Source organism: Oncorhynchus keta, chromosome 29 (assembly GCF_023373465.1).
Source record: "Oncorhynchus keta strain PuntledgeMale-10-30-2019 chromosome 29, Oket_V2, whole genome shotgun sequence".
NCBI lineage: Eukaryota > Metazoa > Chordata > Actinopteri > Salmoniformes > Salmonidae > Oncorhynchus > Oncorhynchus keta.
The window spans coordinates 47,683,446-47,708,483 of NC_068449.1; the positions used below are offsets into that span (position 1 = coordinate 47,683,446).

Consider the following 25,038-nt stretch of genomic DNA (forward strand, 5'->3'; position numbering starts at 1 on the left):
TAACATATTCTTTCTAAACAAGTCTGCTCTCAGCTTAAAAGATACTGATCATAGGAGATATGTGTAATGTAATAAGCAGTACCTTATTTCAAATAAGTGCACAAACGTCTCTCGGTCCCAGCTTTGATGCGCCTGTACTGTCAGCCTCATGAGGTATATTTCAGATTGTCAGTGATCTGTATGCCGAAGAACAGTTTTTTATGGGTCTAATTTGTGTTTTTGTATGGATGTCTTTTTTTCTCCCTCTTTCCAAAATGTTATTTTTTTTCTATGGTTTTACCACTCTGTACAGTAGGTGGCGGTATGCACCTCTAAAGATTGTTTTCAAACTGCCGTAATACCGCTAGAAAAAGTGAAGTGTCCGGGAACATTTTCCACGTTAAGCGTTTTTTAAATATTATTTAGACGTTTATTAACATACTTACCTCATTATTCGCGTTGGAGACAGGACTTGGTTGATATATGTTGTGTTGGTAACGCTAGCTAGCTGCTAACTATGGTTTTTCAGACTAGCCTCTAACATGAAGGTGCAAGCGAATGCAGCCGTGGCAGAGATCTGTTAACTCGTAGACGACTACTGTGCAGTGTTTCGTTTGGAAATAACTCAAAGCCAGAAAGAAAACAGGGCATTGCGGAGGAAACTACAGATAGCACGGGAGCGCGTCCTTCCCAGAAGTGTCAAGATTCTAAAACGATACAGAGGAATGGCAAGAGGTACGTTTTATTAAAGAAGGCCAAGGCTGTGGGGCCTGTCGAACCCTTCCGCTCTGCGCATGTGTGACTTTACACGTGTTAACCATAATTCATAATTAAGTCCGTTTTTGGACAGTAGGCTAAACAATGACGCATGGAACATAATCAATCGATCTATAAATAGTACATCAATAAGTTATGTTTAGTGATACATCCTTGCCAATTCCAGACAGGGAGTACGTTGACATGCACAGTAATAATTCAATATTAAACCGATTATGGCAGTAGGCCGATTATGCAATAATCATGTAAACACACACGGTTTATCTTAATCGGCATAATGTCAAAATCGAATTAAGCATACGCCAATTAAATAATCAGGTTTTCTGAGCAATATTTAATATTATTAGAGCATGTAAACATCTTAATCAGCGTTTCAGCTATGTATTTGATCTGCCATGTGTTAGCAACAGCCGAGAGAACCTCCCTCTTTTTAGCACAAGTGAAGTGAAGCCTGACCGATTGCGTCGATTTGCTTAATTCGGCTGTCAAACCTTTTCATTATGCAATCCAACATTTTTACTGGATATGTGTTCAACATTCACCTTTTCCTACTAGTTCTGTCAAGTCTATCCACACAATATGTTTTCACATTACAAACTTTATATGTCCGAACTCTGAATCAAATATGCTTCCCAAAAATAACATGGTCCTGTGGTAGAACGTTTTATTTTGATTGGCAATTTTATGCATTCATCAGAGTGCCATCAGGTAGTGTGATATCAGATGTGTCCATGTAAAGAGGATTATTAGGGAAAGCATGTCTACGTTTTAATAAAACTATTACATTAATCTGTACGGAAGTCCAGAGAGTACATGTGAATAAATAAATAATTCCCTTGTTATGTCGATCACATCTTCATGACCACGACATAACAAAAGTAGTCATGTAAACTATATATAGGAGTGGACGCAATGATGATCAATTGACAGTGTGGGTGGGGTGATTGCTACACTAAGGAATTGTACATTTCATACTAACGTCATGCTTTCATTTGTGTTTGGAGGTATCAGTTTATAAGTTAGAATGTTAGCAAGCTAAATGTCCCTTACCTTGAGCTAAGAGCTCATGGGGCATCTATGCCCTGAACGAGCACGTTCCCCCAGGCTTTTTGCCACCCCTAAGACCACAGTCAATCGCATGCAAGCAACAAGTCAACAACAGTGCCTTCAGAAAGTATTCACACCATTTGACTTATTCCATATTTTGTTGTTACAGGCTGAATTTTCTCACGCATCTACACACGATACCCCATAATGACAAAGTGAAAACATGTTTTTAGAAATGTTTGCAAATTGATTGAAAATGTAAATACAGAAATATCTAATTTACATAAGTATTCACACATCTGAGTCAATACTTTGAAGAAGCACCTTTGGACGTGATTACAGCTGTGAGTCTGTAAGTCTCTAAGAGCTTTCCACACCTGGATTGTGCAACATTTGCCCACTTTTCAAAATTCTTCAAGCTCTGTCAAATTGGTGTGTCATTGCTAGAAACCATTTAAGTCTTGCCATAGAGTTAAGTAAATTCATGTCAAAACTGTAACTCGGCCACTCAGGACATCCACTGTCTTCTTGGTAAGCAACTCCAGTGTAGATTTGGCCTTCTGTTTTAGGTTATTTAGGTTATGAAATGTGAATTAATCTGCCAATGTCTGGAGGATAGCAGACTGAAACAGGTTTCCCTCTTGGATTTTGCCTGTGCTTAACAATTACAAACTTAACCATAGCATGATGCACCCACCACTATGCGTAAAAATATGGAGAGTGGTACTCGGTAATGTATTGGATTTGCCCAAAAATAACAACACTTTGTATTCAGGACAAAAAGTGTATTGCTTTGCCACATTTCTTTCTGTATTATTTAGTGCCTTCTTGCAAACAGGATGCATGTTTTGGAATATTTGTGTTCTGGAAAGGGTTCCTTCTTTTCACTCTTTCATTTAGGTTAGTATTGTGGAGTAACTACAATGTTGTTGATCCATCCACAGTTTTCTCCTCCTATAACTGTTTTAAAGTCACTTTTGGCCTCATGGTGAAATCCCTGAGTGTTTTCCTTCCTCTCCGGCAACTTAGTTCGGAAGGATGCCTGTATCTTTGTAGTAACTGGGTGTACTGGGTGTACACCATCCAAAGTGTAATTAATAACTTCACCATGCTCAAAGCCATATTCAATGTCTGCTTTTTTCATTTAATTGAATCTACCAATAGGTGCCCTTCTTGGTGACGCATTGGAAAACCTCCCTGGTCTTTGTGGTTGAATATGTGTTGGAAATTCACTGCTCGACTGAGGGACCGTACAATTATCTGTATGTGGGGGGTACAGAGATGAGGTAGTCATTTAAAAATCATGTTAACTTATTATGTGACTTGTTAAGCACATTTTTACTCCTGAACTTATTTAGGCTTACCATAACAAAGGGGTTGAATACTTAATGACTCAAGACATATCAGCTTAAAATTTTTGTTAACTTGTAAAAATGTCAAAGAACAATTCCCCTTAGATATTACGGGGTATTGTGTGTCGGCCGGTGACAAAAAAAAATCAAAATTTAATCAATTTCAAATTCAGGCTGATGCTCCAGATACTCAACTAGTCTAAAGAAGGCCAGTTTTATTGCTTCTTTAATCAGAACAACAGTTTTGTGCTAACATAATTGATAATTAGAAAACCCTTTTGCAATTATCTTTTCAAAATGATACACTTGGATTAGCTAACACAATGTGCCATTGGAACACAGGAGTGATGGTTGCTGATAATGGGCCTCTGTACACCTATGTAGATTTTCATAAAAACTCAGCCATTTCCAGCTACAATGGTACTTTACAACATTAACAATGTTTACACTGTATTTCTGCTCAATTTTATGTTATTTTAATGGACAAAAAATGGGCTTTTCATTCAAAAACAAGGACATTTCTGTGGAGAAAAAAAACAAGGACATTTCTGTGGAGCCATGTTTTTACTCCTCAATTTGCTCAGAGCCTGATGAGGAGAGGTAGTGTTGAAGTCGGAAGTTTACGTACACTTAGGTTGTAAACTTTCTCATTTCTATAGCTGCTTGGTCATGTCACCTACTGGACTCAAAGAAGGTTCAGAATGTCCACTGACTACCCTTCTATATTGCACACTCTTTAGTTTGTCCATTTTCATCTCACATGATTTTCCATTAATTTCCCAAACTTTCAAATTTCAATAGCTCCTTGGTCATGTGACCAAGGAGCACAATTCTGAAAATAAACACAACAAAATAATTCACTCTTGTAAGTAGTGTAATACATCTCAAAATAACTTGAAAATAATCAATAAAAATAAATATGAGGGATTTTCGGTGAAATACAAAAAGTATATTTTACACCTGTTACACATTAATTGCACAATAACGGTGACAAACAGTGCCCACAAATTAGGGCACTACATAAAGCTGTCCCAACAGCAGTTCTAACACATTACCACTGCTACACCTTCATTTCAGTGGAGCCTTGTCTACATTTACATTTACATTTAAGTCATTTAGCAGACGCTCTTATCCAGAGCGACTTACAAATTGGTGCATTCACCTTATGACATCCAGTGGAACAGCCACTTTACAATAGTGCATCTAAATCTTTTGAGGGGGGTGAGAAGGATTACTTTATCCTATCCTAGGTATTCCTTAAAGAGGTGGGGTTTCAGGTGTCTCCGGAAGGTGGTGATTGACTCCGCTGTCCTGGCGTCGTGAGGCAGTTTGTTCCACCATTGGGGGGCCAGAGCAGCGAACAGTTTTGACTGGGCTGAGCGGGAACTGTACTTCCTCAGTGGTAGGGAGGCGAGCAGGCCAGAGGTGGATGAACGCAGTGCCCTTGTTTGGGTGTAGGGCCTGATCAGAGCCTGGAGGTACTGAGGTGCCGTTCCCCTCACAGCTCCGTAGGCAAGCACCATGGTCTTGTAGCGGATGCGAGCTTCAACTGGAAGCCAGTGGAGAGAGCGGAGGGAGCGGGGTGACGTGAGAGAACTTGGGAAGGTTGAACACCAGACGGGCTGCGGCGTTCTAGATGAGTTGTAGGGGTTTAATGGCACAGGCAGGGAGCCCAGCCAACAGCGAGTTGCAGTAATCCAGACGGGGAGATGACAAGTGCCTGGATTAGGACCTGCGCCGCTTCCTGTGTGAGGCAGGGTCGTACTCTGCGGATGTTGTAGAGCATGAACCTACAGGAACGGGCCACCGCTTTGATGTTAGTTGAGAACGACAGGGTGTTGTCCAGGATCACGCCAAGGTTCTTAGCGCTCTGGGAGGAGGACACAATGGAGTTGTCAACCGTGATGGCGAGATCATGGAACGGGCAGTCCTTCCCGGGAGGAAGAGCAGCTCCGTCTTGCCGAGGTTCAGCTTGAGGTGGTGATCCGTCATCCACACTGATATGTCTGCCAGACATGCAGAGATGCGGTCGCCACCTGGTCATCAGAAGGGGAAAGGAGAAGATTAATTGTGTGTCGTCTGCATAGCAATGATAGGAGAGACCATGTGAGGTTATGACAGAGCCAAGTGACTTGGTGTATAGCGAGAATAGGAGAGGGCCTAGAACAGAGCCCTGGGGGACACCAGTGGTGAGAGCGCGTGGTGAGGAGACAGATTCTCGCCACGCCACCTGGTAGGAGCGACCTGTCAGGTAAGACGCAATCAAGCGTGGGCCGCGCCGGAGATGCCCAACTCGGAGAGGGTGGAGAGGAGGATCTGATGGTTCACAGTATCGAAGGCAGCCGATAGGTCTAGAAGGATGAGAGCAGAGGAGAGAGAGTTAGCTTTAGCAGTGCGGAGCGCCTCCGAGAGAAGAGCAGTCTCAGTTGAATGACTAGTCTTGAAACCTGACTGATTTGGATCAAGAAGGTCATTCTGAGAGAGATAGCGGGAGAGCTGGCCAAGGACGGCACGTTCAAGAGTTTTGGAGAGAAAAGAAAGAAGGGATACTGGTCTGTAGTTGTTGACATCGGAGGGATCGAGTGTAGGTTTTTTCAGAAGGGGTGCAACTCTCGCTCTCTTGAAGACGGAAGGGACGTAGCCAGCGGTCAGGGATGAGTTGATGAGCGAGGTGAGGTAAGGGAGAAGGTCTCCGGAAGTGGTCTGGAGAAGAGAGGAGGGGATAGGGTCAAGCGGGCAGGTTGTTGGGCGGCCGGCCGTCACAAGACGCGAGATTTCATCTGGAGAGAGAGGGGAGAAAGAGGTCAGAGCACAGGGTAGGGCAGTGTGAGCAGAACCAGCGATAAATGATAAGGATGTTAAGCTTGAAAGGGCTGGTAACTGTGACAGCATGGAATTCAAAGGAGGCGATAGACAGATGGGTAAGGGGAGAAAGAGAGAATGACCACTTGGGAGAGATGAGGATCCCGGTGCCACCACCCCACTGACCAGAAGCTCTCGGGGTGTGCGAGAACACGTATGGGAGTCTAACAGTGAAACAGTTCATTCAGCCTCATTTACTGCATTAAAAAAAACATAGCTGATATGGCTGACTTGCTTAAACAAATGTGGTTTCTACTGACAATTGAGATGTACAAACTATGGCATAAGGGACAGTCTTTTGTCAGACATATATACTTGTACGGGAGTACAGACGGCAGCATTATCTTTAGCCTTAGATTTTTACCCATTCTATGCATGTATGTTGTGAAATGTAACGATTTTGTATTTCATGTTTAATGTGCTTAGTTAGCTGTCGGTCATTTAAAAAATGGCGTTGTTGCTTCATTAGTATGCCTCGGGTATAATGGTACAATAGTACACTCTAATACATATTGGGCACTTATTAGCAGATTATTATTGTATTGTTGTACAACATTTACAAAAACGAAATGTGAGTCTTTTGAAAATATTAACATTTATTGTACAATGTGTTTTTTTGTTGATGCTTTTACTCGTGAGTTTGTTCAGAGCGTGATGAGGAGAGGCAAATATACTTGTATGGGAGTCCAGACGGCAGCATGAACTTTTGTCTTGTATTTGTACACATTCCATGCAGTCGTTAAAAGAGAGACAACCGGCAGAATTGTGTCCAGATCCTTGTCTTCCATTTACATCTTACCAGAACAACTCGCAGAAAGGTATCGGTACAGAGCCGGTTACACTGGCATGCATCTAACATTTTTTTGTTGTTTGCCACACCAAGATTTACATGCTAAAATCGCCACTGCCCAAGGGTGATTTCACTGGGAGGCCCCTGTAATAATCATATGTGTAAACATACTGAAATATAATTGGATGCATTTTACCGCCGTATCATACTGTGCTATGATTGGTTAAGACCACCCAGATGGTTAGGTCATGGTCAGTTGATCATGGTTGGAGATAAGTGAACATGCAGTTGTAGCTAGCTAATAAAGAGCTACGTTAGAAATGTCCTGTAGTAATGCATTTTATTATTTTGTACAAAGCGTGCAAAACAAGACACAGGTCAGTGAGCAGGTCTGAAGAGAAAGATCCAGAAAGGATGAGTTTTATTAAGTTCGGATTTAGTGCTTTTATTGCTATGGTTATTAATTGTCTGCACTGATGTAAATCCCAGAAAATAGATGTGGTAGTGTCAGCAGCTGTTGGCCTGTAGTAGGATCTAGTAGGGCGAAAGTATTGGTATAAAGGTGTATGTATATATGTAGCGTTAGATAGTGGTGAGATTTATTTCCCCCTTATTTTCTGTGACATATTGTGCAATTCACACTCCGACCTGTAAAAGTCAGCAACACAGCGTCAAGTCTGCCGAAAACTCACCGGAAGATGAAGTAAACGGAAGCAGAGAGGATGAGTCGAAGCGAAAGGATTTACGCCGCCCAAAATCGGTCCTCGTGAGATAAGGTTTAGTAGTGTCGAAATACGTGAAACTTATTCAATCGAATATAAGTTTCGTAATGTTTAGGCTATTTGAAATTTACGGATATAAGTGGACGCACGTGGAATTCAGGCAACTGATAAATACGACTTAGTTGTGTATAATCTTTACGGAAATGAAGTGTCCAAGAACAATTTCCACGTTCGCATTGTTATTTAGGCGTGTATTAACACCCAACTAAAAATATTACTAATTTGACTGCATAGCATCACATACTTAATTCGCATTGGAGACATAACTTGGTTGATATATGTTATCTAGGTAACACTGGCTAGCTGCTAACAATGGCTAACTGTATGGTTTTTCACACTCAAATAGCCTCCATCATGGAGGTGTTAGCGAATGCAGCCGTGGCAGAGATCTGTAAACTCGTAGACGACGACTATGCAGTGTTTCGTTTGGAAATAACTCAAAGCCAGAAAGAAAACAGGGCATTGCGGAGGAAACTACTGGAACTGAAGGTGGCACGGGAGCGCGCAGAGAGGACAATGCGAGAGCGCGTCCTCGCCAGTCGGCCAAGTATCAAGATCCTTGACAGATACAGAGGAATAGCAAGAGGTAGGTCAGTTTTTGGATAGTATGCAATATTTCCCCTGATTACTTAGCTATCTTGCGCAAAGACAAAATATAATATTCTTGATTTACTGTATTTCCTATTTACTTATTTAAAACAATGTGATGCATCAAACAATACATTGATCAATAAATAGTATATCAAGAAGTTATGCAAAGTGTTAGCTTACATCCTTGCCAACTCTAGACAGTGTCAATAGTGTACAACATACCAAAAACTGTCAACAGTGTACAATATAATGTTGACAGTAGCTAAACAAACTGCTTATTTTCCTCCAATCACTCTCAGGTGAAGGACATCTCACTGGAGGCCACAGGAACTTTGTGAAGCCATCGGGACCCAATACATTGAGAGATGACCAACCAATCACTGTTGATGAGGGGAATGGAGCCTCAACCCAGCACATTATCGTGATCGAGGTTAGTGTAATAGTGTTGCATAAAACATTAGTTACTTTGCTGCCCCTTTATTTCAGAAAGGCTCCCCTCAGCTATTCACTTGCTTACATGTACATTCTCATAGGGGCACTTGTAAGACTTCCGAACAACATTGTTATCCAATTCAACTCATGTACCGGTAATAACCACCTCTCTTCTTGTGTCAGTCTGCAGAAGTTGCAGGTTCTGGGGTCAAGCAGGAGAGGTCTGAAGGAGAGGAGGACACACTGCAAATCCAGACTGGATTGGCTGGAGCTCCCCCTGTAGCCACGGATGAACCCGACACCACCCCAGCGCAGACCAAGACCCGATGCAGTGTGACGGAGGTCAGTGGAACGCTGAACACCGTCCTCAAGTCAGAGACCGACACAGAGACCTTAACTGTAACACATAGGCTTTTACCCACAGGATCTGACCAAATGTCAGACCCAGAGAGACTGGGGCTGGGGAGACTGGGCTGCACTCCTGCTCCCGCCTCAGAGTATTTACTTTATGGAAACCCGAGCCCGAGGACGGTTCATTCCCATCCGGACTCAGGTGGCGCGTCAGAGACTGGTAATGATCCGTCTTGTTCTTACACTTCAGAGATGGACCCTAGCAACATTCCGTTGGTTTTAGAGTCACAGACTGATCTGTCTAGACGGGATTGGAACCAGTGCAGTAGAAGTGTATACTCTGAAGGGTGCCTATATAAAGCAGGGGAGGGTATGGCCGTAGATGAAGTGACTGTGAAAGTGGAGGGCGACATTCCTCCCACATGGAATGTAGATAGTCTCCTAGGAGATGGACACTCACAGGGCAGATATTTCTTAGATTACAGGGAAAGCTTGGAGACAAATCCAAATGTCGCTACCCACTACCCTTTACACACGCTCAGGGATCGCGACCCTTTGTCCACGTCGATGGGGCCTTCTGATTCACATGGCAGCGTCCTCTTCGATCAGGTATTGAACTCAAATGACAGGACTAGAGCCCAGGATCAGAGAGGGGAAGCTACATCAGGCAATAGCAAAGATAAACGGTTCCTCTGCATGTTCTGTAACAAAGGCTTCAGCTGCCCCCAGAAGGTGGAGATCCACCAGAGGGTACACACGGGGGAGAAACCCTACAGCTGTACCCAGTGTCACATGCGCTTCACCCAGGCTGGCAACCTGAAGAGGCACCAGAGGGTGCACACTGGGGAGAAACCCTATGGCTGTACCCAGTGCCACATGCGCTTCGCCCAGGCCGGTCACTTGAAGATGCACCTAAAGGTCCACACGGGAGAGCGGCCGTTCACTTGTACACACTGCGGGAAGAGGTTTTCAGAGAGGAGCTACCTCAGGATACACCAGCAGAAAAAACACTCCACTCTATAACATAGAAAGTAACCATTCCACTCGATAGCTTCTGAGGTTTAGAATAACAGGAGTAACAGATTTCAGGTGTTGAATATTCCTGGGTAGAATGTTGCATCCAGACATTGGCATATATAAGCCTACAAATCTGTTACATATTGTGTTTGTACTGGGCTATATGATGTTCACGAATGCCTATTTCATTACTTCCATTAGACTACTCTTTTTTTTCTTCCCCAAGACACTTTTAATGAGAAAATGAGTGCAGTTTATCAAGTTCATGCCTAATGTTTTGTTGATGTACAGTGGGGCAAAAGATTATTTTCTGTCTCTCACAGACCTGTAACTTCTTTAAGAGGCTCCTCTGTCCTCCACTCGTTACCTGTATTAATGGCACCTGTTTGAACTTGTTATCAGTATAAAAGACACCTGTCCACAACCTCAAACAGTCACACTCCAAACTCCACTATGGCCAAGACCAAAGAGCTGTCAAAGGACACCAGAAACAAAGTTGTAGACCTGCACCAGGCTGGGAAGACTGAATCTGCAATAGGTAAGTAGCTTGGTTTGAAGAAATCAACTGTGGGAGCAATTATTAGGAAATGGAAGACATACAAGACCACTGATAATCTCCCTCGATCTGGGGCTCCACGCAAGATCTCACCCCGTGGGGTCAAAATGATCACAAGAACGGTGAGCAAAAATCCCAGAACCACATGGGGGGACCTAGTGAATGACCTGCAGAGAGCTGGGACCAAGTAACAAAGCCTACCATCAGTAACACAAGACGCCGCCAGGGACTCAAATCCTGCAGTGTCAGACTTGTCCCCCTGCTAAAGCCAGTACATGTCCAGGCCCATCTGAAGTTAGCTCGAGAGCATTTGGATGATCCAGAAGAAGATTGGGAGAATGTCAGATGAAACCAAAATATAACTTTTTGGTAAAAACTCAACTCTTCGTGTTTGGAGGACAAAGAATGCTGAGTTGCATCCAAAGAACACCATACCTACTGTGAAGCATGGGGGTGGAAACATCATGCTGTGGGGCTGTTTTTCTGCAAAGGGACCAGGACGACTGATCCGTGTAAAAGAAAGAATGAATGGGTCCATGTATCGTGAGATTGGGAGTGGGAGAACTTGCACAATTGGTGGCTGACTGAATACTTTTTTGCCCCACTGTATGTGTGGTTTTCCTATGGTGTATTTAAGTTGTTTGTTTAATAAACACCAAATTTGACTTCATTTTAAGACTTTCATTGAGACTCTTTAGTATACATCACATCTGTATTCACCTGACAGCGCTTTATAACCATGTACTTACTAAATATACCCACACACTTACAAATAGCTACTGTACACGTCAAAATAGTTTAGTCAGGTTTGTCTGATGACTTTTGACTTATCATAGCTGACTTCTATTTTCCCACAACATCACATTTATGTCCACCATGGTCAGTTTAACAACAATGAAGTCATTCTATAACTACAGTGTAGGACTCATGACGTGGGGATGGAGGACGGTCCAGAGGTGCTGCTTGTGAAGGAGGAGGGGTGTGAGGTAGGTCTGGGGAACTCCGAGGGGACCATGGTAATGGAGGACTACCAGACTACAACTCCTGAACCAGCTGAGCAGCACAGGACCACACCCGGTCTTACTGAGGTGAGTCCACTGTGAACTATTGTCTGCATGCTATTAGGTCAGGGACTGTATCCACAAAGCCTATCGGAGTAGGATTGCTGATCTAGGATCAGTTTTGTCTTTTAGATCGTAATGAATAAGACCCAATCCTCAATCAGCACTTTTACTCAGACTCTTTGAGCTGGGCCTGTATCCACAAAGCATATCAGAAAAGATCCTAAGAATCCTATAATAACCTTTTTTTAAGACTTAAAAAACTCCCTGCACAGAGTATTTAAAAAAAAAAAATGTTTGCCCCTTTTTCGTGGTATCCAATTGGTAGTTACAGTCTTGTCTCAGCGCTGCAACTCCCGTACGGACTCGGGAGAGGCGAAGCCACATTGCTTCTTGACGCAATGCCCGCTTAACCCGGAAGGCAGCCGCACCAATGTGTCGGTGACACGCTGACCGTGTCAGTATGCGCTACGCCCGGCCCGCCACAGGAGTCGCTAGTGCACGATGGGAAAAGAACATCCCTGCCGGACAAACCCTCCCCTAACCTGGATGACGCTGGGCCAATTGTACGCAGCCTCATGGGTCTCCCGGCCACGGCCGGCTGTGACGGAGCCTGGACTCTAACCCTGAATCTCTAGAGGCACAGCTAGCACTGCGAAGCAGTACCTTAGACCACTGTGCCACTCGGGAGGCCTAAGAGTAGGTTTTAAGGTTATGTTTAAGACACTGCCCAGGCAAACTCTTGAGCCAGGAGTCAAATCAATTCATAAAAGCTTCTCAGTTGGTAATCGCGACAGTTTGAGGTACCGCAAAGGAAAGATAGTGATGATGCTCATTGAAATTGTTGCAAATGATGGGAAATAACCAATCGCGATGATGTCAGCTCGGGCATTCGATCTTTCGGTTACAAGTCCAATGCTCTAACCACTAGGCTACGCTGCTGCCACCTTTATAAAGTTTTTTAATATATATTTTTTTACAATTACTGTTATATCAACACACTCGTCACTCCTGTTTGACAATTGTAAATTGCTTTGGCACAGTAGGAATCAAGTCACTTGCCGATAATGTTGTATACAACATTTAAGGTCTATTAAAGGTTTAATTTTAATTTAACCACAACCAAAGTTAACATAAGCCCTCGATGCCTTCAATTGCCCAATTTATGAGCATGCTCAATTTAGGCAGACTTTTTTTACCAACGTGTCATTGCGCTCCAAAGGGATAACTTGAAATAACAATGTAGGTAATTAAATAATAATAACACTGCTACATTAATGTGGATGCCACCATGATGAGTGAAAAATTTAGAGGCATAAATACCCCCCCACACACACACACACAAAAAAATACTAACCTCCCCTGTTATTGGTAGAGGTTGCATATCGTGGGGGTAACTTTCTGACTCATCATTATTCACGATTCATTCAGGACTATCTGTAATCATGGCAGCATCCACATTAATGTAACTGTTCATAAACATATTATTTTCTTACTTACAACAAAAGTGACTCCAAAATGACACTACATGATTTACCATTCTTTTCTATTGGGCACATCTTAATCTGTCTGTTGCCTCATAAAACATTTAATTTCAAATCCAAAATGCTGGAGTAGGCTAAACACCCAAGTTTTAGCTTCACTGTCCAAATAAATTCATAGGTGAGTGGACGTCACCATGTCACTGTGATAAGGGCCAATTTATGCTTGATCTGAAAATGTGGTCGGAGGTGCGGTATGGATGATGTGACGTAATTGCGGAGCCTCCAGAGGCACGCAGAAGCCAAATTGATCTCTGTACCACATCGACGTGCGCCTCTCAAATTGTGTAACAGTGGAGGGCTCCATATTGCGCTGTATTGTCATGATTGGTTGACGGTAGGTGAGGGCGGGAGGTCTAAAATAAACACAAACTCACAACAGCTATGTTCTGCTTGGTGAAGTGCAAGTATGAATGCCTTGACCTCTGCAGAGGCCATATCACTGAAAATGCTGCGCCGTCAATGCAGATGTCGGTTTGACCATACAGCACCTTTTAGTCTACAGTCCTTGACCTCAAACTGTTTGCAGAAAATGGTTTCTAAGCTACCTTAAAGTCATGTGATGAATGAGGTGAAATATTATTAACTAAAGTGCACATATACTTATTATTCCAGACTGACTTGTCTCTACAAACTGGGTCAGAGTATACCATCTGTTTACTTCTGTTTAGGAGTGTAATTAACCACATACCCACATTAACTTGTCATTTGAAACAGGCTTGTGTAAATAACTGTTTTTAGAGAGACAGTAAACAATATTTACCTTGTAGAAAGAGGAGGAAGGGAACGTGCTACTAAGGTACACAATAGTACATTTTGGTAGAAGGTGCTCTTTGGTAAAAGGGGTAAATTGGTCATCAAAAATAAAGGAGGATCAAGGCACTTCATATAATTGATTAAAATGCCTTTATTAGTATGGCATGTTCAGTAGAAACAAAGTTTAAAAAAACTGAGTACAAAAAAATGAATACAATGTGCTTTTGAAAAGCTTTTCAATTAGCCCTAATTGGAACAGGGAGTGGTTACACAGTTGATTGGACACACCTAGTAAGCAATACTATACACATTAAAACCTTTTGTGACTAGGGGGCAGTATTTTCATTTTTGGAAAAATAACGTTCCCGTAGTAAACAGGATATTTTGTCAGGACAAGATGCTAGAATATGCATATAATTGACAGCTTAGGATAGAAAACACTCTAAAGTTTCCATAACTGTAAAAATATTGTCTGTGAGTATAACAGAACTGATATTGCAGGCGAAAGCCTGAGAAAAATCCAATCCGGAAGTGCCTCATGTTTTGAAAGTGCTGGGTTCCAATGCGTCCCTATTGAGCAGTGAATGGGCTATCAACCAGATTATTTTTTCTCCGTATTCCCCAAGGTGTCTACAGCATTGTGACATAGTTTTACGCATTTATGTTGAAGCATACCCGTAAGCGGCTACATTGCGCAACTGGTCACCTGATGGCTCCCAGAGTGATTCTCACGTAAAATACAGAGGTAGCCATTATTCCAATCGGTCCTACTGAAAAACCAATTGTCCCGGTGGATATATTATCGAATAGATATTTGAAAAACACCTTCAAGATTGATTATAAACAACGTTGCCAAGTTTCTGTCGATATTATGGAGCTAATTTGGAATATTATTCAGAGTTTTCGTGACTGCAATTTCCAGGCGATTTCTCAGCCAAACGTGAAGAACAAGCTATTTCGCCTACAAAAATATTATTTTTGGAAAAAAGGAACATTGGCTATCTAACTGGGAGTCTCGTGAGTGAAAACATCCGAAGCTCATCAAAGGTAAACAATTTGATTGCTTTTCTGATTTCCGTGACCAAGTTACCTGCTGCGAGCTGGACAAAATGCTATGCTAGGCTATCGATAAACTTAGACAAATGCTTGTCTAGCTTTGGCTGTAAAGCATATTTTGAAAATCTGAGATGACCGGGTGATTAACAAAAGGCTAAGCTGTGTCTCAATATATTTCACTTGTGATTTTCATGAATATGAATATTTTCTAGGAATATTTATGTCTGTTGTGTTATGTTAATTAGTGCCAGTCAATGATTACGCTCCCTCATGCGGGATGGGGAGTCATTAGAGGTTAAAAGGTGAAATACTGTAGCTATGTTATCAAAAAAATACAACGCCAAGCTACAAGTATCAGAACACAAAAAGGTAGTTCTAACCTTAAATATGACTGGGAGAAGTGTCAAGAATAAGAAAGCAATATATAGTACACTAGAACACAGTAAAACATGAACAACAACAGTCAAACCATAGCTGAAGGCAATTGAGCAAAATGTCCACTAGATGACAGCAAATGGACCCATCACGACGCTACAGGAAGGGTGAGAAATCCATATGTTCATTTAAACCAGGGTATTTAGTGGCCTGTAGTTTGTAAATCCAAAAACTTTCCCTTTGGCTTAACGGTTTAAGATGGTCCCCTTTTCTAATAGAGGCCGGAATATGATCAATACCCATAGCTTGTAGGGAGGCAGGGTTGCCATTGTGTAGGGACTTGTAGGGACTTGCTCTATTGCCCTCAGCCATGGTAGTGCCTTGCCATGGGGTATTCTTCATTGCCTACCGGTATGGCGTACTTGTGTTCCGCTAAGCGATCTTGAAGGCGTCTCTTTGTCCGTCCAATGTAGAACACCTTGCACTGTGGACATTCCAATCTATAGATGACATGAGTGGTTTTACAGTTAATTAAATGCTTGACGTAATACGTAATAGTCCATTTTGGAAGCTGTGTCAACAAAATACTTCTGTGCAATATTACTGCAATGGTTACATTTAAAAGAGCCCTTGGGTTTGTGGTCAAGCCAAGTTTTTTGAGAGTCACCCGGAAGATAACTGTGGACTAATTTGTCATTTAGGGTAGGACATTTCTTAAAGCTTATGACTGGTGGTTCAGGAAAGACTTGGCGTAGTAGCGTATCACTTTGGATGATTCCCCAATTATTTTTTATTATTATTTTAATGTTCTCTGCTTCAGTGCCTTATTTTGTAAGAAAATACACTCTCTCTGATGTATCACGAGGCACTCCTCTTCGCAACAAGTTCTCTGTCAGGTAATCCAGCCCTTATACCGGTATCTTTCAGGACCTGAACGCTGTAGCCCCGATTCAAGAAGCGATTCTCCAATTCAGCAGATTTGACACTGTAGTCTGTTTCCCGATCGCAAATTCTGCGGATTCAGTATTTCACCTTTTAATGTGTAACCACTCCCTGTTCCAATTAGGGCTAATTGAAAAGCTGTTCAAAAGAGGACATTATATTCCTTTTTTTTTTTTTTTTTTTTGTACTCCCTAACGAAGGCCATGCAGCCGAAAAGCATCAGTTTAAAAAAAACGTTGTTTCTATTGAACATGCCATAGTAATAAAGGCATTTTAATCACTTATGAAGTGCCTTGGTCCTCCTTTCTTTTTGATAATATTTACCTTACTGAGGTGATGCAGATGGAATCAAATCAAATGTATTTATATAGCCCTTCGTACATCAGCTGATATCTCAAAGTGCTGTACAGAAACCCAGCCTAAAACCCCAAACAGCAAGCAATGCAGGTGTAGAAGCAGGGTGGCTAGGAAAAACTCCCTAGAAAGGCCAAAACCTAGGAAGAAACCTAGAGAGGAACCAGGCTATGTGGGGTGGCCAGTCCACTTCTGGCTGTGCCGGGTGGAGATTATAACAGAACATGGCCAAGATGTTCAAATGTTCATAAATGACCAGCATGGTCGAATAATAATAAGGCAGAACAGTTGAAACTGGAGCAGCAGCACAGTCAGGTGGACTGGGGACAGCAAGGAGTCATCATGTCAGGTAGTCCTGGGGCACGGTCCTAGGGCTCAGGTCCTCCAAGAGAGAGAAATAAAGACAGAATTAGAGAGAGCATATGTGGGGTGGCCAGTCCTCTTCTGGCTGTGCCGGGTGAAGATTATAACAGAACATGGCCAAGATTTTCAAATGTTCATAAATGACCAGCAAGGAGTCATCATGTCAGGTAGTCCTGGGGCATGGTCCTAGGGCTCAGGTCCTCCGAGAGAGAGAAAGAAAGAGAGAAGGAGAGAATTAGAGAACGCACACTTAGATTCACACAGGACACCAAATAGGACAGGAGAGGTACTCCAGATATAACAAACTGACCCTAGCCCCCCGACACACAAACTACTGCAGCATAAATACTGGAGGCTGAGACAGGAGGGGTCAGGAAACACTGTGGCCCCATCCGAGGACACCCCCGGACAGGGCCAAACAGGAAGGATATAACCCTGTTATAAAGTATGTATATTATTTTCTACTATATGTTCTACTATATTCTTACTAACACACACAAGATATTGATCATGAATAGGAGATTTGATGTCTAATGTAATAAGCAGTAGAGTATTTTAAAGGACAGCGCGCATTATATAACCTTTTAATTTAGCCACACCCTTTGAACGATGATGCCTATCAATAACATCCCATAGAGATCCCACTAAATTACTAGAGGGGCTTTGTCATAAAACCTAAAAGTTCTAGAATGGATTGAAATGGCAGTCATGTTGGTCAGGGAGAAATCTAAACCAATCAAATTGTAATGATAATCCTGATTTTGTTTATACAGGAAAATAAAAGTAAGGCATGTGATATAAAAAATTGTATAATAGAATTCTTGTCATTCTAAAATATTGTCATAATTATAAGTACAGTTTATGTAAACAGACCATAAATGTCTCAAGTTGTTTTCTTGGAAAGCTGTGAGTGCTATTTATGATATATCATTATTTGTTGCATTTACAACTTGTCTATGTCCTATCATCAACTGATTTCAGCCAGTGTATGGAATACTGGCAGTTAATTTGAAAAAATAATATAATTGTTCATCTTAAACAGGCTGGCTAGTTAGCTAACAAACATGCAGTGCAGATACATTCTTCAAATTCGTTATTTTAACCAATATTTTATCACAGCACTGGCAAGGCATGGTTGACCAACTCCCTGACAGAAATGGCTGACCTTTATCCCATCACAGGCAAATTCAAAATTGGCTATATCGTAAAGATTAACGTATCGTAAAGACATAACCTTAACCCCACTGCAAACCTTAAGTTTAAAATCTAATTTTAATAAAATACATTGTAGAAATGGGCGGGGTTTATGACTTTGTGGCTGTGGTAACGACCCCATAGGTTTATGTCCTTTCTAGTACCGGTATTCTAATTCCCAATTCTATGTAACATCCTTTCTCGCTAGAGTGTAAACGGAAGTGAACAGTGTCGAAGAACATTTTACACGTTAGCGTTTTTATTGTTGTTATTTAGACGTTCATTTTCCCAGCACAGCATGACATGTGTACCCCATGCAGTCTTTAATTCGAGTATGTAGGCAACACTAGCTAGCTGCTAACGTTAGTTAACAATGGCTAACTGTATGGTTTTTCAAACTCAAATAGCCTCCATCATGGAGGTGCTAGCGAATGCAGCTGTGACAGATATATGTAAACTCGTAGACGACGATTATGCAGTGTTTCGTTTGGAAATAACTCAAAGCCAGAAAGAAAACAGGGCACTGCGTAGGAAACTACAGCTACTGGAACTGAAGGTGGCACGGGAGCGCGCAGAGAGGACAATGCGAGAGCGCGTTCTCGCCAGTCGTCCCAGTAGTGTCAAGATCCTCGACCGATACAGAGGAATTGCAAGAGGTATATTTAGCAGAAGGCTGATGCTGCGCGGCCTAAACTGTTCATATGTACAGTAGCTCCACTGGTGGAAAAAGTACCCCGTTGTCATACTTGAGTAAAAGTAAAGATACTTAATAGAAAATTACTCAAGTAAAAGTCACCCAGTAAAATACTACATGTCTTCAAGTATTTGGTTTTAAATATACTTAAGTATCAAAAGTAAACGTATAAATAATTTCAAATTCCTTATATTTAAGCAAACCAGACTGCACCGTTTTATTTTTTTTATGTACAGATAGACAAACGAAGCGTGTGTGTTTGAGTTCGCTAGATCAGAGGCAGTAGGATGATCAGGGGTGTTCTCTTGATAAGTGCTTGAATTGACCATTTTCCTGTCCCGCTAAGCATTCAAAATGTAACCAGTACTTTTGGGTGTCAGAGTAAAGAGTACATAATTTTCTTTAGGTATGTAGTGAGTTAAAAGTTGTCAAAAATATAAATACTCCCAAAAACTACTTAAGTTCTTTACACCACTGAGTGTCTCGGTGCCTGGCCTCTGCGCATGTGTTCAAATGTAGTTTGTTACACCAGATGTGATTTAAGCAACAACAACAAAAATAATGGTATACAGGCATTATACTGGGAGTTACAGGTTTGCCTATACAAAGCAGAGATTTTCCAGCTAACCTGGTTTTGGCAATACTATTTTTGTTCTTAATTGGTGGAAACAGGAGTCTCCTAAAATGTCTGTCCAGTGGCAGAATGCAGAAAATGTGCCATTATTAAAAATAAATCAATGTTTTGCTCCATTTTGTAATCCAACAATGTGTGCACCGCCATCTTGTCTATTTCAATTATTCTCTCATTGATGAGACAGGTGTCTGTCATGCAGCACTTTGGGGTGGACCCCCACCTGTCTCGATCAAGGAGAGAAGATTTGAAATACACAAGTTGTCGGAATACTTCATGGAGTCTTTGACACATTTTCTAAATTCAAATGAACCCCCTGCAACTGGACAATGACATATTATGACACTCTTTCCACAAATTGAGAACGAAGATAGTATTGCCAATACCAGCTTAGTTAAAACATCTCTGCAGATGTTTTGCATAGCCAGACCTGTAACTCCCAGTACAATGGATACCAACATGTTTGGGTTAAATCACATTATCTGGTGTTAAAAATCTGTAGCTAATAATTCCCCTGACTACTTAGCCATCTTGGGCAAAGACACCACATTCTAACCAGATTCTTGATTTACTGCATTTCCTATTATTTACTCAATGAAAAAAAATGTGATGCATGAAACGTAATACATTTATCAAGGAGTTATGAGAAGTGTTACCTTACATGCTGGCCAATTCTACACAGTGTCAAAATTGTCAATAGTGTACAATATAGCATTGACAGTAGCTAACCTAACCACCTCTTTTCCCCCAATCACTCTCTCAGGTGAAGGACATCTCACTGGAGGCCACAGGAGCTTTGTGAAGCCAGCGAGACACAATACATGGAAAGATGATCAACCAATCACTGTTGATGAGGGGGGAATGGAACCTCAACCCAGCATGTTATTGTGATAGAGGTTAGTGTAATAGTGTTGCATAAACAATGTGGCCTGTTTATTTCAGAAAGGCTCCCCTCAGCTATTCACTTGCTTACATGTACATCTTAATTTGTCTGCCATAGAGCTTGTCAGACCTCCCTATGACATTATCAAATTCTCATGTACCGCAAGTATTCCCAAACTGGGGGAGTACGCGCAATAAAAATGTGATTCACATTTAAAAAATAATATATATATAATTCTTATTCTTATATAATTTTCAAACAGACCATTTACATGTTTCGACGGGGCTATACATTTGGCTGTGTTTTTTTTCTCGCCTGAGTAGCCTCGTTTCACAGAGAAAAATAAAATGAAACCATCTAGTGAAATAATGAGTCAACAGGCCTGGCACAGCTCCTGGTATATGTCCGTTATGTTTATGGGGGGTCAATTAAGGAAGACATCCTCGTCTGCAAACCACTGGAAACCAGGACAACAGGAGAATATATTTTTTAAGTACTGGACTGCTTTGTGACATCAAATGAACTTTGGTGGTCAAGTTGTGTTGGTATCTGTACTGATGGTGCAAAAGCTATGACAGGGAGACATAGTGGAGCGGTAACACGCGTGCAAGCAGTTGCACCCGACGCCACTTGGGCACACTGCAGCATCCACCGAGAGGCTCTTGCTGCCAAGGGAATGCCTGACCGTTTCAAAGACGTTTTGGACACTACAGTGAAAATGGTTAACTTTGTTAAAGCAAGGCCCTGAACTCTCGTGTATTTTCTGCACTATGCAATGATATGGGCAGCGACCATGTAACACATTTACAACATACAGAAGTGCGCTGGTTATCAATGGGCAAAGTATTGACACATTTTTTAAAAATTGAGATGAGCTTAAACTTTTCTTTACTGACCATAATTCTCACTTGTCTGACCGCTTGCATGATGACGAGTTTCTCACATGACTGGCCTATCTGGGTGATGTTTTTTCTCGCCTGAATGATCTAAATCTAGGACTACAGGAACTCTCCGCAACTATATTCAATGTGCAGGACAAAATTGAGGCTATGATTAAGAAGTTGGACAACAACACACAGGTCTTTCCATCATTGTATGATTTATTTTGTGTGCAAATGAACTCAAGCTTACAGACAATGTCAAATGTGATATAGCGAAGCACCCGAGTGTGTTGGGTGCGCAGTTACGCAGGTACTTTTCCGAAACGGATTCCTTAATCAACTGGATTTGTTGTCCCTTTCATGCCCTGCCTCCAGTCCACTTACTGATATCTGAACAAGAGAGCCTCATCGAAATTGCTACAAGCAGTTCTGTGAAAAATTCATTTAATCAGAAGCCACTGACAGATTTCTGGATTGGGCTGCGCTCAGAGTATCCTGCCTTGGCAAATCGCGCTGTTAAGACACTGATGCCCTTTGCAACCACGTACCTATGTGAGAGTGGATTCTTGGCCCTCACTAACATGAAAACTAAATAGGGGTAAGACTGAGACTCTCCAATACAACCCAAAATTGTAGTTATGTGCATCCTTTCAAGCACGCCCTTATCATTAAACTGTGGTGAGTTATTGACAATTTTCAATTAACAAGTAAAGTTTTATATGTAAAAGGGCTAAATAAAGAGCAAAATTATAAATTATTATTATTATTTGTGCACTGGTCCTGTAAGAGCTCTTTGTCACTTCCCATGTGCCGGGTTGTGGCAAAAACTCACACTCATTCTTATGTTTAATAAATGTATTGTATAGTGTGTGTGTTGCAGGCTTACAATGATGGCAAAAAACAACATTTGAGAGTGCGCTGACCCTGGTGCTAGAAGGGGGAACGCAATTGGTTGTTGAATGTTTGAGGAGGTATGGGACTATAAAGGTTTGGGTATAACTGATGTCCCGGTAATAACATCCTATCTTATTGTGTCAGTCTGCAGATACAGAGGCTGCAGGTCCTGGGGTGAAGCAAGAGAGGTCTGAAAGAGAGGAGGACCTACAGCACAGCAGAAACATCCAGACTGGAGCGGCTGGAGCGTCCTCTGTAGCCACGAAGGACCCCACCACGGCCCCAGCGCAGACCAGTGCCGGCTCAGAGTATTTACCGTTATTTCATCAGAGCCAGGGGACTGTTCATTCCTGTGGAGATGGTGATGCATTAGTCACTGGTGGTGATGATCCGTCATGTTATTACACTACAGAGATGGACCCTGGCAACATATCCTTGGGTTTAGAGACACAGACTGATCTGTCTAGAGGGGACTGGAACCAGTACAGTAGTAGTGTGTACTCTGAAGGGTGCCTAGATAAGAAAGGGGAGGTTATAGTGGTAGATGAGGTGACTGTGAAAGTGGAGGGTGATGCTCCTCCAACATGGAATGCAGATAGCCACCTAGGAGACGGACACTCACAGGGCAGAGATTTCTTAGATTACAGGGAAAGCTTAGAGACTAATCCAAATGTTGGGACACACTCCCCTTTACACATTCTCAGGGATCGCGACCCAGTGTCCACGTCGATGGGGCCTTCTGATTCACATGGCCATGTACTTTTCAATCCGGTATTGAGCGCAAACGACAGGGCTAGAGCTCAGGGAGGGGGAGCCACATCAGGCAATAGTAAAGAGAAACGGTTCCTCTGCATGTTCTGTAACAAAGGCTTCAGCTGCCCCCAGAAGGTGGAGATCCACCAGAGGGTCCACACAGGGGAGAAACCCTTCAGTTGTACACAATGTCACATGCGCTTTGCTGAGGCTGGCAGCCTGAAGAGGCACCAGAGGGTCCACACAGGGGAGAAACCCTACAGCTGCCCCCAGTGTGAGAAGAGGTTCTCCCACCAGCACCATCTGAAGAGGCACTTGAAGGTCCACACAGAATAGAGGTCGTTCGCCTGTAAGCACTGTCGGAAGAGGTTCTCGGAGAGGAGTTACCTCAGGATACATCAGCAGAAAAAACATCCCACTCAAAAACATAGAAAGTAACAATTCCAGTTAATGGCTTCTGATGTTTAGATCAAACTCTGCCCTAAAGATAGACTCAGCGAGATGACGTAGATCAATTTCCACACCAACAAGGCCAAGACATTTTGGGATATATAGGTCTTAATTTAGCCTACACAGTACAAAGGCTATGTACAAATGCCTATTTCATTACTTCCATTCAACTATTTTAAAAATCTTTTTAAATAAACACTTATTTTTATTTTTTGTACCCCTTTTTTCTCCCCAGTGGTGGTTACAGTTTTGTCCCATGCTGCAACTCACGTACGGACTCGGGAAAGGCGAAGGTGGAGAGCCGTGCATCCTCCGAAACACAACCCAACCAAGCCGCACTGCTTCTTGACTCAATGCCGGCTTAACCCGGAAGGCAGCCGCACCTATGTGTCAGAGGAAACACCGTACACCTGGTGACCATTTCAGTGTGCATTGCGCCCGGCACGCCACAGGATTTGCTAGTGCACGATGGGACAAGAACGTCCCTGCCGGCCAAACCCTCCCCTAACCCGGAAGACGCTGGGCTAATTGTGCGCCGCCCCATGGGTCTCCCGGTCAGCTGCGACAGAGCCTGGACTCGAACCAGGATCTCTGGTGGCACAGCTAGCACTACGATGCAATGCCTTAGACCACTGCTCCACTCGGGAGGCCATCAAACGCTTTTAATGAGAAAATGAATGCAGTTCATCAAGTTCATGCAGATTTGTAATTGAGATGTGTATATGTGGTTTTCATATGGTGTATTTAAAAATCAGAAAATGGGACTTTTCATTCGAAGACTTTCTCTGCTGGCATATGTTGACGACAGTTATGTCAAGTTGGCTGGATGGCCTTTGGGTAGTGGAGCGTGAAAAACCCAGCAGGGTTGCAGTTCTTGACACAAACCGGTGCGCATGGCACCTACTACCATACCCAGTTCAAAGGAACTGAAATATTTTGTGTTGCCCATTCACCCTCTGAATGGCACACATACACAATCCATGTCTCAAGGCCTAAAAATCCTTAATGAACCTGTCTCTTCCCCATCATCTACCCTGATTTGAAGTGGATTTAACAAGTGACATTAATCATAGCTTTCACCTGTTCAGTCTGTCAATTAGTACACTTAGTGTATATGCTCTTCTGTACAATTTGTGTTTACAGCCTGTAGGTCATGAGGACCTGCTGATATCCAGTCTTGTTGGCGGGAGAGAGTGGCACCTCTGAGGTGGCTGGTCATAAGCCCTGGATCAGAATCCTGGATCAGGAGCCGTCACTCTTCCTTCCTGTGTCGGAACCAGGACAGAGGCTCCACCACCATGCACCACATAGCACACAATCCCACCAACACCAAAACAATGGCTAGAGGTCAAGGAGTTCAGACTAACCTGCTTCTACCTCCTCTGGTGTCATTGGGTCACAATGTGGGAGGCCGAGCATTAGGATGGACGCCGACAAGCCATACGCCTGCTCCACGTGTGGTAAGAGCTTCGCTAAGGCAAAATATGCGAAGCAGCACCTGACCGTTCACACCAAGGACCTGCAGACTGTTACAAAAGCTTCTTCCCGAGTAGCTTTATAAGACAGAAATGTGCACAATGGGGAGAAATACGATTCAAGGAAAAAGTCAACCATGGGGTTTGTCTGACCCCTATGACGTCTTGGAGTGGGTGGAGAGAAAGCTAGGGAAAGTGC

At 42.5% G+C, this 25,038-nt stretch overlaps 2 protein-coding genes across 4 annotated transcripts; both read left to right on the top strand.

Moving 5' to 3' along the window:
• Window positions 1-135: 135 nt before the first annotated feature.
• On the top strand, window positions 136-11,206 carry LOC118361904 (zinc finger protein with KRAB and SCAN domains 1-like). Of its 3 annotated transcripts, none has more exons than XM_052485341.1 (4): window positions 136-714; window positions 7,936-8,175; window positions 8,480-8,610; window positions 8,796-11,206. In XM_052485341.1, exons 1-4 carry the CDS (start codon window positions 705-707, stop codon window positions 9,984-9,986), a joined length of 1,572 nt encoding a protein of 523 aa, XP_052341301.1. In that variant the 5' UTR covers window positions 136-704; the 3' UTR covers window positions 9,987-11,206. The 3 variants fall into 3 exon arrangements, with proteins under 3 accessions (XP_052341301.1, XP_052341302.1, XP_035598021.1); XM_052485342.1 differs by lacking the exon at window positions 136-714 and adding an exon at window positions 5,234-7,583; XM_035742128.2 differs by lacking the exon at window positions 136-714 and having other exon boundaries at window positions 5,234-8,175.
• A 268-nt stretch (window positions 11,207-11,474) lies between these two features.
• On the top strand, window positions 11,475-23,572 carry LOC127913374 (zinc finger protein 8-like). The gene is made up of 2 exons (XM_052485232.1): window positions 11,475-11,624; window positions 22,306-23,572. The coding sequence occupies exons 1-2, from the start codon at window positions 11,475-11,477 to the stop codon at window positions 23,248-23,250; spliced, it is 1,095 nt and encodes a 364-aa protein (XP_052341192.1). The 3' UTR covers window positions 23,251-23,572.
• The last annotated feature ends 1,466 nt before the right edge of the window (window positions 23,573-25,038 follow it).

Coding starts and splice junctions, on each gene's coding strand:
- LOC118361904 (XM_035742128.2), top strand. CDS start 7,902: ATGGCTAACTGTATGGTTTTTCACACTCAAATAGCCTCCATCATGGAG. Junction 8,176..8,479: donor ATACAGAGGAATAGCAAGAG/GTAGGTCAGTTT, acceptor AATCACTCTCAG/GTGAAGGACATCTCACTGGA. Junction 8,611..8,795: donor AGCACATTATCGTGATCGAG/GTTAGTGTAATA, acceptor TTCTTGTGTCAG/TCTGCAGAAGTTGCAGGTTC.
- LOC127913374 (XM_052485232.1), top strand. CDS start 11,475: ATGGAGGACGGTCCAGAGGTGCTGCTTGTGAAGGAGGAGGGGTGTGAG. Junction 11,625..22,305: donor CCACACCCGGTCTTACTGAG/GTGAGTCCACTG, acceptor TTATTGTGTCAG/TCTGCAGATACAGAGGCTGC.